Source organism: Myotis lucifugus, unplaced genomic scaffold (assembly GCF_000147115.1).
Source record: "Myotis lucifugus unplaced genomic scaffold, Myoluc2.0 scaffold_139, whole genome shotgun sequence".
NCBI lineage: Eukaryota > Metazoa > Chordata > Mammalia > Chiroptera > Vespertilionidae > Myotis > Myotis lucifugus.
Window position 1 is genome coordinate 1534807 of NW_005871187.1, and position 20715 is coordinate 1555521.

Sequence of the window (20715 nt, forward strand, 5' to 3'; positions counted from 1 at the left end):
CCATGATATGAAATAAAGATTGATTCCAAAGAAGGACTTCTTCCCAGATCTGAGCACATTCATCACTGAAGACTTTAGTTTATCACCAAAGACTTTGATTTATATTGCCTGCTAGAAGGGTGGATGTATTCACTGCAAAGCAGGATGCAGAGATAAGACCCTGCATACATATCTGGTGTAGAACTTAATGAGGCCATATAAGCCAGGCTAATTTGTTTTACCAACTTTACAGAGACAAAACAACCATGTTGTTCCACCCACAGTACAGCAAGTTAACTTGGTGGCTTAGAATAGTCTGTGCTTTTTGTATTTCCAGGGGCAGGAAGAACAACATTGGAACCATTGGCCTCTGATGATTGTCTCCCTTGACCTACTGTGGACATAGCTATTGCTTCATGGCAGCTTTTCTCATGGCCTTTAAGGAAAGAGAATTCCTTACTCTTTCATTTCTATAAGTCACTCAATTAATTTCACTTCAGCTCAACATACATTTACTGAGTGATTGCTAGTACCAAGCTTTGTCCCGAGCCTTCTTTATAAAGACCCTTCTTTAATTGTTAATATTGGACAACAATGATTTTGTACCATTTATGTAAAATAGATAACAAAGTGGGCATTTAAAAACTTGGTTCAAGTCAGAGCTATAGAAATGATTTTTATTGACAAGTAGTTCTTACTGTGTTTTTCTTACACTTTGCCACACACACTGTTCTTTTCGTCTCACTTTTCTCCATCTAGCAATCTGACATTAGTAGTTCCCTTAGAGAACTCTAAGAACATAACTAAAAAGCCACGGCTTATTTAGTAATGCTTTGACATATTTTGCTGTGTACAGTATATATATTTTTTTTATTAAATTAAGGCTTGCAGTTATACTCATGTGTGTCCCCAGTACCATAAGCATTTCTGTAACATATCTATAGTGGATCCTTACATTATGAAGGCCTTGGTAGTTGATGTACACTTTTCTCTTTCTCTCTGGTCCCTCTGATCTCTTTTGTGTGTTGAACGAACTCAGAATGAGTCTGTAGGCTTTGCTAGAAATAAATGATCAGAGATTTAATTCAAGGGTCTTAGAGTTTGCAAACTGGAAACACAGCTAGGCAAAATTCCAGGAATGTTCCAAAGAAGAAAGAAAAGTTACAAGTTCTGATAGTTAAAAGTACATTCTTGAGAATGATCATTTCTGCATTCTTAGCCCTAGATTGTCCAAGGTGGTTATCAGTCAGATGTCAGGCAGTCAGGATGATGGGTATCAGGAGGTCTGGTCACGTTCCAGTGATGTGGATGTCAGATAGATGTACATGTGAGCCCTTCAGGGAATAATTGGAAGGTTACCTGAAGGTCAGATGTACATATATCCAGGCATTCATGCAGGATTGGAAAGTTCAAAAAATTTAAGTTCCCAAGCCTGTTAGAACAAGAATAGAGTCTTTCCTCATGCTTTAACCTACATAACGTTAATAATTTTAGCAGTTTGGTTAAAATGGCTCTTTTATATATTTCTTGTCTTTTCTCTTTCCTCATATGTTTGCTTTCTATTGGGCACTAAGGACAAAGAGAGATGAAGAATATATACTTACCTTCAGGAAGCTTAACACCTAGAACATTTTTCAGCTACTTTGTGGGATTAGAAAGCATTTCCTTTGACATTTGGTGTTTGTAATTACCATTTAATATATGCTTGCCCTAGCTCATTGCATGCTAACAAGACCTCTCTAATATCCTATGTAATGAAAGCCTAGGTGGCGTCATGTGCGACATCATCACAAGATGGCCACCACAAGATGGCCACCCTCATGTCGTCACAAGATGGCTACCACAAGATGGCCAGCAGGGGAGGGCAATTGTGGGCAAACAGGCCAGCAAGGGAGGGCAGTTGGGGGCGAACAGGCCACCAGGGGAGAGCAGTTGGGGGAGATCAGGCCGGCAGGGGAGCAGTTAGGTGTCAATCAGGTCGGCAGGGGAGTGGTTAGGAGTGATCAGGCTGGCAGGCAGAAGCAATTAGGGGCAATCAGGCAGGCAGGTGAGCGGTTAGGAGCCAGCAGTCCTGGACTGTGAGAGGGATGTCCAACTGCCAATTTAGGCCTGATCCCTATACCAGCAGTTGGACATCCCCCAAGGGGTCCCAGATTGGAGAGGGTGCAGGCTGGGCTGAGGGACACACCTATGCACAAATTTCATGCACCGGGCCTCTAGTAGTCCAATAATGGAGTCTTACTATCTTAGAATTTATACAACAGGTAAAGGATAAGGTAGATGCTGTCCAAAGGTCACACCTTCCTTGGTTTTAATGCCCATTGGTTTTGGGGAATTAATATGGTATGCTTTAGAAAGCATAGAATTTGGGAAGCATAAGATCTGTCCAGTTTGGAGTACAGGTCTTAGATTCTGGGCAAGGCAAGTTATTTAAGTTTTCACAGATTCAGCCCTGATAGCTTTGTGTGAGAATTTAAGAAAATATTTAATAATTTTGAAATGGTAAAACATCTTACCAACATTATTGCTATATTCATTGTAAGTGTATATAGAAGCTTCTTGTAAATAGTAAAACATCTCTCTTATTATTATTGTTTTGGAAAGTGGATAACCTATATTTTACAAGGGGCTAAAAAAGCCATAGTAGGGGCTTACAAGAGTGTGCTCAGGAAGAAGGGAAGGTGAAAGGCACCCGGAAGGTTGGAGTATTTGCCCACCTTTCAGAAGTACATGGTTTCAACAATTGAGTTCCTGTTGTATATACGATATGGTGGTGTGGGATACTTGGCGGTATTCACATAGGGTATAGTCTCCTTTAATAAACTATTTTAAATAAGGTGGATAAATCATATTTATGGATAACTGGATGAAAGGTAAAATAGAGAGCACAGCAGGGAGGTCACAGCATATAGTGGGAAGTGTAAAGGAGATTAGGACGGCTTTTGGAGGAAATGGAGTCATGAGAGCGATGTTGAAAGAGCATAGGAGAAGAGTATAACTCAAGAAGGTGGAATAACAATGTAAACAGAGGTACAAGAGACTGGATGGTTTGTTTGTGGTAATAACCAGTAGCCCAGCTAGGTGTGAGTCTTGGTAGATGTGGTTGGATCTGTAGGATATGCCTTTTTGAAGATTCTGGACATTTTCTTAATGTGGCTTTGTCTAGTGCATTGTCACCTCTTTCAAGTCCCATTTTCATTAATTCCTTTGAGAAGCCTTCCCCTGTGCACTCAAGCAGATCTGATTGTGTCTTTATTTGCTGTCTCTGTGCAGTGTGGTTCAGTGGGGATTCTGGAGCCAGGTTCCCTGGGTTGAAATTCCGGCTCTATTGTTTACTAGCTTGTGCAGCCTTGGTGAAGTTACTTAACCTCTGTGCCTCAGTTTCTTCATCTGTAAAATGGGAGTGATGATATCTAATTTGTGCGGCTCTTGTGACTATTAATGGTTTAATTTACATGAAGTGGATGGAAAAGTAGCAGGCACATAGTAAGTACTATCTGTGGTGATGGTGTTATTAACCTCTAGTGGCGACTTTATCAGTTGATTATTGTATTTATTTACATGGCTCATGTCCCTATTGGGTTCTGTCTTTTTGGAGGGAAGGTTATATCCTGTTTTTACTTTGAATTTCCATTGCTTTGTACTGTGCCTTCTCCATGGTAGTGTGAAGATGATAATTCTACACGAAGTCTCTGTGAGTCTTGCTTAAATCTAATCCCAGAGCAACGAGATTTCAAGAAGGACTGCCTTATACCAGTGGACTGGCTGGTTGTACTTGTTCTGACATAAATATAACTCACTTCCATAGCTCACATTATAAAAGTAACTCTATTAGCAATTCTAACATAACAGATAGACTCCAGCTCTTAAGTCTGTGTATAAGGAGAGCTATAATTAAAATTTACTGCTTTGTATTTCTTTAATGAAATGAAGTTTTAGTGTTTCATTAACATCATATAAACATATGTGCTACAGGTTAACCCTTTGATATAAAAACATTGCAGACGAAAGCCCAGTTTAATTTTTTCCAAGTTATAATATGAATACATATGAAGACATCTTATGCTTACATTGCAGATTAGGTAAATGCAAAGGATGTAGTGTGAGTGGTACTTGTAGCATCTTTACTATGTACAATCTTGCTCGCTAGTAAATATTATTCCTTTACCTTCACCATAGAATGGGGCCATGGTGGTTCTGACTGGGATATTTTCTTGTTTGTCCTCAATTTCTAATAATTGTGTAGAAATCGGGAGAAAGAGACACGTTTACTTAAACTAGATTTCTTGCTTGTAATGATTTATTCACTTGATCTTTTATTTTGCATTTAAGATAAAATGTTGATTCTATCATTACACAATTTGATACTTTAATATTCAACAACAAACTTTAAAAACTTAAGTTTTAAATTCAGGGTCTATATAATCACATGTGATTCAATTTTATTTAAATGGTTTGAGAACCAGTACATTGATTTTGTACATGTGATCATTGCTTAGAAACTTTAGATTTAGGAAATAGTTGCTTCATGTGGTTTTTAAGCCAACAAAAGGTGTTGGTTTTCCAGTTCAGAATCGCACACAGTAAGAGATAGAGCCAAGATTAAAAGCATGAGCTGGATCCCTCATTTTGCAGCTTGGTCAATATTACTGCCAGAAAATATCATAACTTATTTACCTTGATAATATTTTTCATATCATCAAATTTGTTTTGCTTTTTTTGTCTTTAGAAAATGAGAAAAATTAAAGGTAAATCAAGAAAGAAAATACTTTGAAGTTGAAAATAAATTGTATTTTGAACTTTCCTTTTGTTTTTGGAATTATCATCTGAACTAGTTGAGAACCATATTTTCTTATGGAATCCTTTCTCATTATGCTTTTGGAAGGACTGTGAAGGGATCATTCATGCATTCTTGATTCCATCCAGGATGGAAATAGACACCCACCTCTTACATAGAAATATTGACTAATCAGATTATCTCTGTTACAACATGATTGCAGGGCACCAAGAGAGAATTAGAAACTGCTACCGCTAGACTGTTTTCTTGAGCACTGAACCCCTTGAAGCCATTTATCTAAGGTCTAATAGCTGCCATCTTCATTTCTGAAATTTTACCTTGTCCTTTTTTTTTTCTGAGATGTTCGACATGGAAATAACCAAAATGTTTTAAGTGCTTAACTCTGTGTAACTATTCTAAATGCTTCATCTATTAACTCATTTATTTCCCTCTCATAATAACCCGGAGAGATGGGTTCTGTTCCCTTGAACGGATGAGGACACCGAAGTACAGAGAGGTTATGACACTTGCCCACAGTCATGCCGCTGATTGGTAGAAGCAGGAAGCTAACCTGGGTAATCTGCCACTAGAGCTCATCCTCTCACTCACTTGGCTATATTGACAAGGATCGCTCACAAAGCAGCTACTGTGTTCTTGTTTGGGGATGGGAATTACTACTGCATTCTCAGATGTTATGAGATCTCTGTGAAAGAACAAAGCAGCTTGCTTTTCTTAGTCAAGGAACAAGGCCACAAAAAGCAAAGAACAGTCTAGGACGGGGTGGGCAACCCCTGGCACGCGTGCCAAACATGGCACGCCAGTAACTTTTGCTGGCACGCAAAACCCTCTTTTATAATCTTCCATTTACATTTTTTTTTCTTAATATCGACTTTTTTATTTTTCAGATAAATTCAGTGTAGGTGCATCTTAGATAAATAAATAATTTTACATAACAAGTTATCTTAAAGACCATAGACATGGATTGACGAGAGAGGGGAAGAGCAATTTCTATGCCTCTGCCTTAACTCTCCCTGCCTTCCTAGATCCGACCAGTGTTTTGGTTTCATTCACATACACTTGTGAGTCTTTGTTCTCAGTGATGAATTTTGTTAAGTCTCGTAGTAGGAGTAGCCTGATGGATGAAAGTAGTAGCTCGTGCATATCTCTGAAGGTCACGAAATATAAACCTGGTGTAAAATCTCTGTCATCAGTGATGCAGCAGCAAAAGTCCCACTGATAATATCAAACGAGTCATAAAGTTTTCTGTCGGACTATCAGTGTACATGTATACATTAAAAAATAAATGTATTTTTCATCATCATATACTGTGTTTTTGTCGCTCGAATGAATTTTATTATTTCTTCAAGTTCTTCACATACGTACACCTTAAGAGATATCAAGTAGATGTAACATGTTCTCAAGAAATTAAGGTTGGCACGCAGAAGAATTTTGAGTCAGAGATTTTGCTGGTTTTGGCAAGCACTCACAAAAAGGTTGCCCACCCCTGGTCTAGGATGAAATGGGCAGTCATTGGGGTTTGTTAGTTAAGACTTCCCTAGGACAAAGCTTAAAGGGAAATTCAGAGGAGCCTGTGGGGAGGAGGAGAGAGAGAGAAGAATATCTGCTACGGGGTTCCTAAGCGTCCTGATCTACTCATGTAACTCCCACCCCCTTCTCAAGTCTGCTGTGTAGGAATTCTATCTGTGACTTCAAATCCAGTTTAGCATAAGGCCTTTATACTGTTATATAGAACTAGAGGCCCAATGCACGAAATTTGTGAAAGGCTCTCGGCCCTTGCAGCCCCAGCTTCGTCCAGAAGGTCGTCCGGAAGGTTGTCCGGCTGTCTGATCTAATTAGAATATTACGCTTTTATTATTATAGATGCTTTTCCCAAGTCTTGGGAGAGTACCCACATACAGCTTGGCTTAAAGTTATCCTACAAGTCTGCTTTCTTTCTTTGTCTTCTCATAACATCTGATACAGGTGTTATGACTTCTCTACCCTTAGCCAGAGGTGTGCACTGTCAGATAAATGCATGTGTTTGCACAGTGCCCTTCTCTCTGGAAGGCCAGTTAACATTTCCACTTTTATGGGCTGGATTTGAATGATAATAATGGAAGCCATTTATTGAGTTGCCTCATGAGCACCAGGCACATCCTCATTTAGTCTTTATAACAACCCCGTGGGCTAAGTATTAATTCTCTGTTGTCTAGATGAGAAAAATGGGTCTCAGGAAGGATGAGTGATTGTTCAAGGCTTCACAGCTAATTGGTGAAGTCTAGTTCTGATGAAGCCTTTGTTTTTCTCCTTGACTGATAATTCACTTAGGAGGCTCTCTCTTCATCTTTCTTCCTGAAAGTCGGAAGCAGAGCCATTCTTAGGTTAATAGACTTTTCTAATCTCTTAAATTGAAAGTACCTCTCAAGTAGAATGTGAGCTGGTCCCAAAATTTGACCCCTCTTGTGGAAAGAGGTGTTAATCTACAAGTAGCATCCTCTTTCCAGAGCATGATTTATTTTCTCAAACAAGATTTAAAAAACGAAAACAAAAAACCCAGTCTCTTGTGTGTGTGTTTATATTTGTTGTTGTTTTTTAAAAGCTTCTCTGAGACTCGAGGCCTCGGTCTTCAGAATTGTTCGTGGTGTGAGGGTGTTGGTGAGTTCTTGGATCACAGTGGCGCCGAAAGTGACCTTCATATTTGGAGCCCTGTTCGTGTGTGAGTGCTTACTTTGATAGGCACTTAGGCTCGGAGTTTCATGATTGGTGGATTACCATAGTAAGTCATGGGGCCATAATTCTTCTCTTAAAGAAAAAAGAAATTCTGACACTTGTTAAAAGGGTAAGAAAGACTTTATTCAGGACTGTTATAGATACCAAGTGTCACAATAGGGGAGAGACAACAGGTTCAACTTGAGCAGGTTGCGGGGGTGGGGGGGGGGGTGTTGTGGGTGGAAAATTACTAAGAGGAGGTATCAAGGTCAGGAGGATTCTTGGTGAAGGCAGGCCAAGAACTTATTCATCCAAGGTGGGAGATGAGGAATTTGATCAGATATCAGATATCCAGGCTGCGGGTTCTCTCTAAATTGACTTGGCAAGTTTCTTGTTAAAACAGGGCTAAGTAGGCCCAGCGAGGAAGGGGAGCCAAGTAGAGGCCTAGTCAGGAAGAGGGCTCAGAGGAGCCTGACTGAAGATTGGCAAAGAGAGAGTCTTTGTCAGGCCATAGTGATGAATTAAATGTGAGGGTTCAGGTATCGGACTTGAACCATTCAATGAAGTGTAGAGTGAATTTCTGAGAAATGTTTTCCTACTGGTGCAAACTTCAGAGGTGGGACCTTTAAGGCTTCTGTGATGCTGCACTGTCAGATTGATTTATTTTAAATTTTATTTAACAAACTTAAACAGTGCTTAAGTGCCAGGCTCTATTCTAAACCTTTTGCAAATATTAACTTAATCCTTAAAACAACTCTGTGGGGTGGCTGTACCGTTGCCATTCACTTTTTACAGATGAGAAACAGGCCCATAGGCGTTCCATAACTTGTCCAAGGTCATGTCAGTGGTGGGACTGGGATTTCAACCCAGGCAGCCTGGCTCCAGAGGCTGCGTTCCTGTTCAGTCTGTTAGGTTGCATCCCAGGCTTTTCCTCCGAGGGATTTACTTCTCATTATTCTGGACTTTTCTTTATTCTCTTCAGGAATAAAGAATAATTCCTCTTCTGGATATAGTCACACTCTGGTCTCTGTTCAGCTGGAAGTCAGATTTAAGAGTATGTTTAGTTGGAGGTCTCCTGTAAATCACAAGATTATTTATAAACAACCTTTCAGGTGACCTTTCACCTTAGAAGAAGATCAAAACCAGTAATTTATTGGTAAAAATATATTTCCTACCTGCTTCACAGTCTGTGTAGAATAACATCAATGATCCTTTCTAATCAAAGGTCGGCTGCCTTTTTTTTTTTCCCCTCACCAGCAACCTCAGTAGCATTATTTATTTATGTATGTATTTATTTAATAAATAAATGCCTTATTTATAGGGAATGAGTGGTAATTCTTTGATAAAGGCTTTGGGAAGTTGGCCTCCAGATAATACATGACTGACACCAAAACTTTCTTAAAGGGGCAGATCCCCTTTGAGCAGAGCAGATCCAGTTCCTAAAATATTTCTTTAGTAGTCTCTTTAAATTCTGCTTGCATTTGTCAAGCTGGTATTTTAAAAGGCTCTGGTTAATATAGTATTAACATCAAAGTTATGTGTGGGAATGAGTATTCCATGGTACCTTCAACTTACAACTTTTAAACTTTTAATTACAGATCTGTCTATGGCAGTACAGAAATTTTCCCAGTCACTGCAAGACTTCCAATTTGAATGTATTGGTGATGCTGAAACAGATGATGAAATTAGTATTGGTGAGTACTACTGTTCTTCAATATCCTAAGTAATAACTTTTCTAAATTTTTGTTTCATTTTATTGTTGACAGTATTATAGATGTCCCCCAATTCTCCCCTCCCCCCCACTGTGTCCCCCTCCTCCTAGCCCCTGCCCCACCCTAGGCCTTCACCACACTATTGTCTGTGTCCATTTTTTATGCATATATGTATATGTGTTCTTTGGTTAATCTCTTCCCTTATCTCCTTCCCCCTAACTTCCCCCCTTCAATTTCCTAAATAATAATTTTAAAAGTCCTACTTATGATTCTGATTTAATTGAAATCAAACAGATTCACACACTCAAATATTAAATATGTAAAATATTCTGACTTTGATAAAGGTAAAGGGCAATTTTGGGGAACCCTAATCAGTTAGTATACACCAGATATTCAAGGCCAATCTGAGCGTGGGAATCCTTATCAGGATGTTCGAGGCCAAGCTGCCATAGGCAGGTGCAAGGACGCAGCAGTTTCACTGGGTACACTGAGCAAGCATCCCCTTCTATAACCCCAAATTGATGTCACTATTTGGCAAGAAGCTTCTTTTGTCTAAGTTCGTATAAAGTGTGTTACTGACCAGCCGGTGAGAGGCTGCTGTTATGTGAGGCTGTTTTACTAGGAGGGCTGCTGTATTCGCAGTCCTTGCTTTACTGGACTGCTTTGTCTAATGGCTCCTTTTAGCAATGGCTACCTGGACTGCAATAAAGACTCTCTTATACACCTACAACTTCTTATGTCTTCCCCGTCCAATACCTAGTGTCCAAGGAGGTCCAGTTCCTGGCAGGGGAACTGAGGCCCAACAGTTGGCGTAGTGGAACAGGATTCAAGGAGTGAGTACTCCAACCATGGGCGCAGCGAACAGGGTCAAGGAGAAACTTACTCCCCAACAGTATTATACATTGTTTTATAACTGAGCTCTGTGGTTTCTTCCATAAGGAAATTACTTAATCATTCTATAATTCAGCTCTGCCCTTGGAGAAGATGTGGACAACAATGCTCGTCTCTGCCTCAAAGTCAGTCGTTCATTCAAACTAATACATATTGGGTGTCTCTTATTAAATATACAGGGTACTGGTTTAAAGATTTCTTTTTTAACTTAATACGGATTTCTCTTTTAGCATGAGTATTTGTTTATATAGGGGAAAGAATCAGTCATGATGTATTACACCAGTATTATTACAGGACACAGAACTTTACTGGGGATTAGGAGACTTGAGCCCTAATCCAGTTTTGCCACAGTAATTTAGCACTCCGACCCTGGGGAAGGCATGCCCCTTCCTGAATCACATGGTTTCATTTCTCACAAAGTGAATAGGTTCGGTTATGTGATCTCCGAATTTTTTTCTGTATCTGAGTTTACTGCTTGGAGATCAGATTTATGCAGCATTCTTTCTCCCACATTTTCACAATCCCTACTTGTCAGTTTGTAGACGTGGGGTCCATTTGTAGATTAGAGACATGGCCACATTGTCAGAAGACTGGATAAAATGTGTGTACACTTTATTTTTTTATTTTTTATGTTTTAATATATTTTATTGATTTTTTACAGAGAGGAAGGGAGAGGGACAGAGAGTTAGAAACATCAATGAGAGAGAACATCGATCAGCTGCCTCCTGCACACCCCCTACTGGGGATGTGCCCGCAACCAAGGTACATGCCCTTGACCGGAATCGAACCTGGGACCTTTCAGTCCACAGGCCGATGCTCTATCCACTGAGCCAAACCGGTTAGGGCTGTGTGTACACTTTAGAGAATAATACTAAGTGTACTCATCTTCCAGGTATAAAAATAGAATATTACAAGTATCTGGAACAGCAACTTCCAAGCTTTTATGTGTGTATAAAACACTGGGAGATCTTATTAAATGCAGGTTCTGATTCAGAAGGTCTCAGGTTGGGTGTGTGGTTCTGCATTTCCATCAGACTTGGAAGTGATGTCGACGCTGCCGGTGCCTGGACCACACGTTGAGTAGCAGAGATTTATGATCCCTGACATGCCTTTCCACAGTCACATTCCTCTCTTTCCTCTGCCATTTCTTCTGTAGTTTTCCCAGTTCCATGCATTTTAAAATAAAATGTTTTTATTATTTTTTTAAACCTAAGTAGCAAGTCCCAACCTAGCTATCCAAGGACAGGGCAATGTTATCTCCACAAAAGAAAGGCTTTCCGGAAAAGATCAGCTGATTGAGTGTCTGATTCATTGTGTGACGTTAGCTGCTTACATTCATGAGAGTTTCTCCCGGAGAAGTCACTGGGCAGAGTGCAGAGTCCGTAGACAAGCCCTCCCTGCATGTGGGACGGTCACGGTCACGTTGGCCGTCTTTCAGAGGAGCTGTGCCAGGCACTCACTTTCTTAGCTGAACGGTAGTTACCCTGAGGGGGTGTGGAGGTGGCTGGGCTCTTGGAATCTGATGGCTTCTTCTGCTCTCAGGTCTCTAAGGACAGGTGGCTGAGCCATGCCCGCACTTGGCTGAGGGGTACTCAGGAGTCTCTAGGAAGAAGGGAGAGGACCGAGAGGGAAAGAACATCAGTGATCATACTCCACCGAGATGTGGAACAATAGTTGTCATTTCATGCGCCACTTCTTGACACTTGTCATAAATGTCTATCCCCTAATGCAGGCGTTGTAACATACACTTCACCAGAAAAAAGCCCATTATATTACTAAAATATTAACATATTAGCATTAGTATGTAGAAAAAAAACAATACCCCTATACTCGCATAACTACAATTATTTTGACTTAGAAATGATACCTATAAATTCCAAGAAGGCAGAGAGTTCAGATCTCTTTTTTTATTTTTTTTTTAGAGAAAGAACAGAAAACATTTTAGCTTTAGCACCTGACCTAGGGCCTGACTCATAGTAGCCCCTCTGTTAAATTGTTTAATAAATGACAACTTTCCTTATAAAATTTAATTTTTTCACTTATGTGTATGCTTTTTAATAGCATTATATATATAATTTAGAAATTATATATATATAAATTTGTTTTTTCTTTTTAAAGAGGATTATAGTAATTACTTCTGTTTTTATAGATATAATTTTTAATAATTTCATAGCTTTAAAATATTCCATCAGATTCATATACCTGAATTTATGAAGTCTCTTGAGTACATTCACGCTGACTCTAGTTGGTCTTTTTCTTGTTATTAGCAGTATAGTAAACATTTTTTTTAAAATTTCCATTGTGCTTCTTACTTAAAACACCTTCTTGAAGGCACACTAGTGACTGCAGAGGTAGGTTTTCAGTCACTGCCATGTGACCTTCCTGGCCGATGTCAAGTGATTTCCTCAGGTTGTGGTGGATTTGATATCTCAACATTGGTCTGTTTGTCTCTTTCCACTTTGGCTAACGGGATGTTGTAGCTCTTGCAGGTTAGATTTGAAAGGTGTGAATTGATCAGTAGGTAGAGGCTTATTATATGCAATGAATATTACATTTAATTTTAATGCTTAGAGGGCTTTGAGGAGTTAGACCAAGGTGAATACTATATAGGAGTAGGTGTAATATTGTTTGCTACTTTTATATCAGGAAACTTTTTTAGCTCCTGTTGCAGAGAATCTGACTTAAACACCAATGTTTTGTTAGGAAAACCTAACTTAGAATAAAAATATTTATAAACTTAAATTATTTCTGAAACAACTCATGTAAAAATATAGATATGTTCCCATATGCTCTCCATCTAACACTTTTTATCCTTTAACTGAGCCCCAAGCGCAGCCTGAACAGTTAAAAGTAATGATGTATAGAATAAAGAAATAGTCGACTTTCAGTAATCATCCCTAACATGAGGGCTTATGTACCAAGGACAGGCATCCCGGAATGTATCGCTGGGACTAATTGGTAAGGCTGGTGTGGGTGAAGTGCAAGAACCGTCCTTACCCCCTTTGTTACGCTCAGTTCTACATGGGAAAGGACAGAGCGTCAGTTGTCTTTAAAATAGCCTGTTGAAGCCCTGGTTTCAGCTTCTTTATTCCTCTGATTTAATAAGAGAGGAATGAAGTAGGGACAGCTGTGACTCTTAGCTTTCTGTATTAGCCACAGCCCTCCCCGCCAGAGTAGTCTTGAGACCTAACCAAGGACATAACCACTAAATCTGATGACTTACCAGAAACGCTCATTTTTTATAATTGAGCAATGTCAGTAGCAAAATAACACATAAAATCAAGACGTGTGCAGACTTTCTGTAAGTTATGGTGGTGGGAATGGATGGGAGGGCATTAGGAAGGTGAGTAAGATGTCTGCTTTCCATGTGCTTACAGTGGAATAGGGTGGGAAACAGATTTTGAACAAAGTAAGTAAAAGAAGGTGCTGTTTCTATATCAGTATAATTACCTAATTAGTGAAGCTGTTGCAGGACATTTTTTTAGACTGGTAGGGCTGTGTCTGGCCTGTAAATTGGCCCCGCTCTTCAGCTGCCCCCTCCTGCTCCCACCTCTTTGGCCTGTGCTTGCTGGCTTTTTGGTTTGTTTGTTTTGGTATCAGTGAGACGATGTTGGCATGGAAGGAAGCAAAATGGGAATAGTGGTCTGGGACGCAGTGGGGAATTCCTGTGGCTCAGAGAGCAGGTTAGTTGTTTCCAGAATTAAAGTCCCAAGCAGGGCAGCATCACACACTCTCCTTTTAGCATCTTCCTTCCCATTCAAGAGCAGCCAGAGGTCATTGCTTCTCTTTTTTCTAAGGATGAATGAGCTGCAGGTGAGCTTTTGATGGCGCCCTTTTATCTGCCCACCGCAGAGCTGGCCTGGTGGGAAGCAGCCTATTGAGTCTATCCAACTTCACTTCCCACGGCTGCTCTGACGGCCCACTTTTTGTACTGCTTTAGTGTTTTGAACTGAGTAAAGACACTAAGTTAGGAGTAGGTTAGGAGTTGAGCAGCTGGACACTTGGGGCTTGGAAATTTGTGGTGGAGGGGAGGAGAGGGATTATAAAGTAGTAAAGATTCAGTCCTCCTCAAATAACATGGACAGACTAGATACAAAATGTGCTGTACTTTAACTATAGTTGCATAGTTATATGTATGTAAATGCAGAAAGACAGTACTCACTGCTTCAGTCCTGATACATGTACCTACATGGACATCAATTGCCAAAGTGAGTCAGTGCCTGAAAACCTTACTAGTAAGAAATAAAAGGCTATCACCACACAAAATAAAATACTGTTCCTTTGAAAACAGTTTACCCTGGTTCATTTAAACAAATAGACGCTCAAAGATATTACTGTGAATCAGCATAGGAGACAGGTTGTTTTGTTATGTTAATTTAACACATGAGAGTATAGGATAATAAAAAGCTGTAAATCTTAGTATATTACTTCAGGATTTATGTCCACACCAAAGGTGAGGTATGGAAGTTACTGTGTTTTGTTCCTGTATTTAGTGCCTCTAACTTGAAATCACTTTAAGCCTTAAAAGATGTCTGGATTTTAAAAATACCAGATATTGTTAGTCAAGCTGAACTGGTACCCATAAGAATACTAGTATTAGTCACTGATAAGAGGCAAAGCTTGCTCATTCTCTGTAATCTTGGAGACCATTGGAAAGTCCAGCTGCAATTGTGTGTAAACAGTTTGTGTAGTAACCTGTGTTAATTCTCTGCAAGTCTTGGACAATGTGAACCTTGCACTTAAGAGATTAAACATTTACCAAGAAGGAGAGTCAGTTTGCTAGTAAATATTTTAGGTGGGGACTCATTCCTTCAGACACACCTAAACAGAAAATTCCTGTGGTAGAGACAGACAACATACAACCACTTGTCAACTAAGGTTATGGCTCCCAACACTGAGTGGAGAAATGAGGCCATCAGTTAGGTAATTTAAATTAAAATATGTTTTGTAATAATTGCCCAGGACTCCGGGGTCGGCAAACTGCGGCTCGCGAGCCACATGCGGCTCTTTGGCCCCTTGAGTGTGGCTCTTCCTAAGTCTTAGGAGTACCCTAATTAAGTTAATAATAATGTACCTACCTATATAATTTAAGTTTAAAAAATTTGGCTCTCGAAAGAAATTTCAATCATTGTACTGTTGATATTTGGCTCTGTTGACTAATGAGTTTGCCGACCACTGGCCCAGGTATTTTTGACATAACTAATGTATTCTTGTTCAGGTATTTGCTCTGTTTCAATACAGATGTGCAGATATAGAAATACTGATGATTGGTACTTAAGAGTTCTTAAAATGATGAGCATGGTACACATCCTAAAAAACACTTTTATGCCTTGGCTGGTGTTGCTGCTCTGTTAGGCCCGCTAGTCAAGGGCACATACCTGGGTGGTTGCACATTTGTAGTTGAGCGCATGTTGGAGGCAACCAATTGATGCCTCTTTTTCTCTTTTTCTCTCTCTCCCTCCCTCCTTCCCTTCCACTTTCCCTAAAATCAATGGAAAAAAATATCCTCGAGTGAGGATTAACAAAACAAAACAAAAAAACAGAACCCCCCACCGCCACTTTTATATGGAAATCTATGTACAAATTGTATGTGTGCAGATTGATGGAAAGTCAAACCCAGTCCAAATTGTGAATACTACTGCATTATCTGGAATGTGCCATACATTTTGGATTCTTTTCTGTTCCGTCTTTAGGAGAATATGTTGAAAGGTGACACTACAGGAGACAAATTTTAAATAGTTACATTTTAAGTCACAGGGCCTTTATTGTTTGTTTTTGAGCTAGTAGAGCTTTGCCCAGCTGCAAATATTTGTCGTTGATCACCTCTCTGAGGCTGGGTGTGCATTAGTGTGATGCAGTGGTAAAGGGACTTCACCCTGAGCCGGAAATCATCTTGGGGTATTGACAGAAGCCTGGAGTGATCAGGGATGCTTGCTCAGAGGGTGTGAGTGGAAGACATTTTTTAAGGGAGTGGTTGGAAAATTCTCCTTCATTTTCTGTGTTAGAGAAATTACTGTGGGAAAATTCTAAATCTTATGCCACATTCACTTTGAGGATGCATCTGCCAGGTACAATGGAAAGGTGTTGTTTGATCCAGTTTTCCAAGTTGTAAATTAGGAATATAGTCTGGGACAGGAAGTATGGCAGTTTGCTTTGTGTGTTTTTGAGGGATTTATAGTATAGGTTAAAAAAATAACTGGTATATTTATAATAGGAAATATACTTAAAAAATCATAAGTGAATTTAGCTAAAAAAGAACCTATTTTATTCAATTTAAAATTCAACTATCAACTACTAAGCTATTAAATTATTAAAAGCTTCTGTAAAGATTTTCTTCAAAATTTAGTTATGAGCTACACATACTCATCCATACCGATTACTACTAATCATTGTCTAATGCTATCGTGATGCATTAGATAAGCGGTTCTCAACCTGTGGGTCGCGACCCCTTTGGGGTTCGAACGACCCTTTCACAGGGGTCGCCTAAATACATCCCGCATATCAGATAGTTACATTACGATTTATAACAGTAGCAAAATTAAAGTTATGAACTAACAATGAAAATAATTTTATGGTTGGGGGTCACCACAACATGAGGAACTGTATTAAAGGGTCGTGGCTTTAGGAAGGTTGAGAACCACTGCATTAGATGGAGCCTGGCCATGGAGCTCTTCTTAGGCATTTTTTGGGGGGGAAAAGTTTGCAACCCAGAAACAATTACCATTATTAACCACAACTGAAGTCTTCAAAAAGAGACCTGTGATTTTTATTAAATTCTAGGGAACATATTACCTTCTCACAGGCTGAATCAAAAGAAAATCCATCAGTTATTACAGATCCCTCATAACAACCCACTTAAATGTCGGTTATATAAGTCAGGAAGTCCTCTTAAAGTGGAACCTTCCCAAATGCCTAGGTTGTTTATACAAATAACATTTTCTTTTGAACTCTGTAGAGGAAGCATGTTTTATTTTTAATGACTCTCAGTTGGACAATTGAAATATTGTTTTCCATTTCTTTACCACCCTTATTTTTGCACCCACACAGAAACCACCCACAACTGAGGATTGGAACAGCTGGGGAAGTTGTGTATTTCAGGTGGAGTTCTTCTCTAAAAAAAACATGCCACTTACGAGATGTTTTATTATATTAGCTCTGTATTTTAAAGAACATAACTTGATTTATTTTGAAGTCCAAAGGCTTAGATTTTTTCATTTCCGGCTCTGAAAAACAATATGAATCTTATGCCACTAGCCACACGTCTCAAAGAAAAAAACTGTCTTAACTGACTAACATACAATAATCCCCTGAAACCCATTTATTTATTTTGCGATTTGTTCTGGTGAACAAAAAATAGTTTGGTCTTTTTCAAAGAGAACTTAGTCTCTTATCTCTTCCAGCAGATTTTATGCTCTTTGAGGTTAGAAAGTTTACTCCCATTTCTTTTCCTGCATAATACTTTAGAGCAACGGTTCTCAATCTGTGGGTCACAACCCCTTTGGCGGTCGAACGACCCTTTCACAGGGGTTGCCTAAGACCATCCTGCATATCAGATATTTACATTATGATTCATAACAGTAGCAACATTACAGTTATGAAGTAGTAACGAAAATAATTTTATGGTTGGGTCACAACATGAGGAACTGTGTTTAAAGTGCCAGAAGGTTGAGAACCACTGGTTTAGAGCTTTACTTGTAGCAGAGGCTTAGTAAATAGTTGTTTCATAAATCTAGGGGACCTTTATATAGAAACAAAGCACCTTAAGATACATAAAAGTTCAAGGTAGACCAGGCCTAGGTGTGTGAGTGGGAAGATGAGGGAAGGCCACTCTGCGGAAGGGGTTGTTTCAGGGGTCCTCAAACTATGGCCCACGGGCCACATGCAAATACAAATATTGTATTTGTTCCCGTTTTGTTTTTTTTACTTCAAAATAAGATATGTGCAGTGTGCATAGAAATTTGTTCATAGTTTTTTTTTAAACTATAGTCCGGCCCTCCAACGGTCTGAGGGACAGTGAACTGGCCCCCTGTTTAAAAAGTTTGAGGACCCCTGGGTTGTTTAATTTGGTCATGGAGAAGTGGTCCGTGAAGAGGGAATGCGAACATTCCAGACATAGGGAAGGGATGAATGCAGGCTTTGAGGAGGAAAGGAGAAAGCCAAGGGGAAATGGCATGTGTGAGCAGGTATACAAGACCTAGTAGGCCAAGTTAGGGATGTGGAGTTTTAACTTAAAGGCAATGAGAAGACATTGCTGGGCATTAATCAGAGAAGTGATATTGTATTTGCATTTTGAAAAGGTTAATCTGACTGTCTCATGGAAGACTTAAGAACGCTGCTCCAGATGAGCTTTTCTTAAAATGTCTTACTTGGCTATTTCTTTGTGTTTGTGCTCAGGAGAAAATGGGGCATGGGTATCCTCATGGGTAGTATAATGTAACCTATGGATACCTGTGTTGGTTTTAATGCACTTGCATTGAACAACAGAACCACAGTTGGAATACATCTCTTTTATTGGATGTATGAATAGAATGGCCTTAGTAAAACTGGAATCTTGTGATTGGCTTGTACTTTCAAGCCTAAGCCATGACATACTCTTGGCATTGTTGTCATAATTTTTGGCATAGTAACAGGAACATGTTTTCGTTGCTTTTTGGTCAGCATCAGACACCAAAAAGGTGAAGTGGTGGCCTCTGTGGTGTTAGGTGCATGGTTTGAACTTTTGTTGGTAATGTCTTTGTTTGCTTAGCAGAATTTCTCCACCCATGTGGAAGATCATGTAAATTCAGCGTCTGCTTTGAAAATAGCTTTTGAAAGTGGTATTATGTCACAGTGAAAGTGTTTTTACCATTGGTGTGGAGTTTATATCTTGCTAGTTGAGAGCTGCATTTCTTCTGGGATAATTCTCACTTTGTGTACAGGTGGGGATGAGGAGTAGCTCAGGTTATTGTTTTTTTGTTTGTTTGTTTTATTTCTTTAGAATTTTTAGAAAGTGCTACTTCTGCTTAGTATCTGAAGAGAAGAGACCTTGGAGAACATGGGAGCTCACTGTCATTTTGCTTTAGATACAGGTGAATTGATTTTCTAAAGTCACACCAGTAGGAGAACCCTGTTTACCTAGCTCCTTGGTTCTGAACTTGGAGCTTACTCGTTCATTCATGCAATAAAGCTGTGTAAAGTACCTGTGATTTGTCAGAAACCATTTTGGGTACTGACACATCAGTGTGCAAAACAGAAAAAAAAAAAATCCCCACTCTAATGGGTTTGCATTTGTTTGAGGAGTTAAATAAATTTAAGGTTATTATATGTTAAGTTAGGTTGTGATAAATGTTTATAGAGATACAAAAAGAAGGGACATTTAAAAAATTTTTCTTCAGTATTTCTTTCTTATACAGATATATCATTTTAAGATAGTGGTATTACTGCAAAGTGCTTATAATTGGAACCTTGATTTATCCTTTATTCCCTGTGTAATTAATCAAACTTACATGGCCATGTAAACATTGATCCTTTTTCTAGAAAGCTAATGTGTAATATCCTCTTAGCTGGAGTACAAAGATTGAGACCCATAGCATAAGCATAGAGGGCTTTGCCATGTAGTGTAAAGTTTTATGTGCATGCTCTCCAGAGATGCTCAAGGCTTTTGATTGAAGTTGCTCTTTAGGAGGTTTATTCTGGCATCAGTATGTGTGACGAATTACAGCGCGGAAATGTTTGCCAGTTCAGAGTGAGTTAGAGATTGCCTTCATCACCACATCTTTTATGAACTAAGAGAGAACATTTTTAAATGTGAATGAAATAATAAAAGTACAGTTTCACTTTTGACATAAAATGTTTGGACCAGAAATGCAATAGTCCTGGAAACTGTGTCTGATATAAGTGAGTTAAGACGCAGGACATAGACACCCAGGGGTTAGTGGATAATTTATCGGCCAAAGGCAAGGACCAGCATATGAGCAATGAAGAGAGACTGTGGGATGGCAGGCCAGAATATAGAGGGAGAAGTTGGAAAGAAACAAGAGTTGAATAATAGGCCTAAAGAAAGAAAAAGAGGAGCGTGCCTTGGATAGTTATCTAGGAATATGTGCCTGGGAGAAAAAAGGCTAATTCCAAGTAATTTCTCTGTCAGAGATAAAATTCAGGATAGTTGTTGAGGGCTGTAGAGAGAACTTAAGGGTTATTCTTGATTCTTGAGACTTAGATAATATATTATTTCCTTCATTACCACAAGGGTCAAGGGTACTACTTCTGCCATTGAAAGTACAGATGACTTTCAAGCAAGGAGGTAGAGATGATCCTTACAAATTTTATTAAAATACATACTGTTTTCTGCCTGGCTGGTGCGGCTCAGTGGTTTAGCGTTGACCTATGAACCAGGAGGTCACAGTGTGGTTCCTGGTCAGGGCACATGCCCAGGTTGCAGGCTCAGTCCCCAGTGGGGGGTGTGCAGGGGGCAGCTGATCAATGATTGTCTCTCATCATTGATGTTTCTATCTCTCTCTCCCTCTTCCTCTCTGAAATAAATACAAATATATTTTAAAAATACATACTGTTTTCTATGTAAATATAGTTTGAATTCTTAATTCCTTACACAAAGCATGCATCCCTTCCCTTTTCCCTCCCAAACTACCTATCATCAGAATCAAGTAT

At 39.3% G+C, this 20715-nt stretch overlaps 1 protein-coding gene across 7 annotated transcripts in view; it reads left to right on the forward strand.

Annotated features, from left to right (window-relative positions):
- ARHGAP42 (Rho GTPase activating protein 42) overlaps positions 1–20715 on the forward strand; it is a 248584-nt gene that overhangs the window by 54013 nt on the left and 173856 nt on the right. For all 7 annotated transcript variants that reach the window (XM_023758838.1, XM_006094660.3, XM_023758836.1 and 4 more), the window contains exon 2: positions 9064–9159. In XM_023758838.1, the coding sequence (XP_023614606.1) occupies positions 9064–9159 (96 nt within the window). The remainder of the gene's footprint in view (positions 1–9063; positions 9160–20715) is intronic.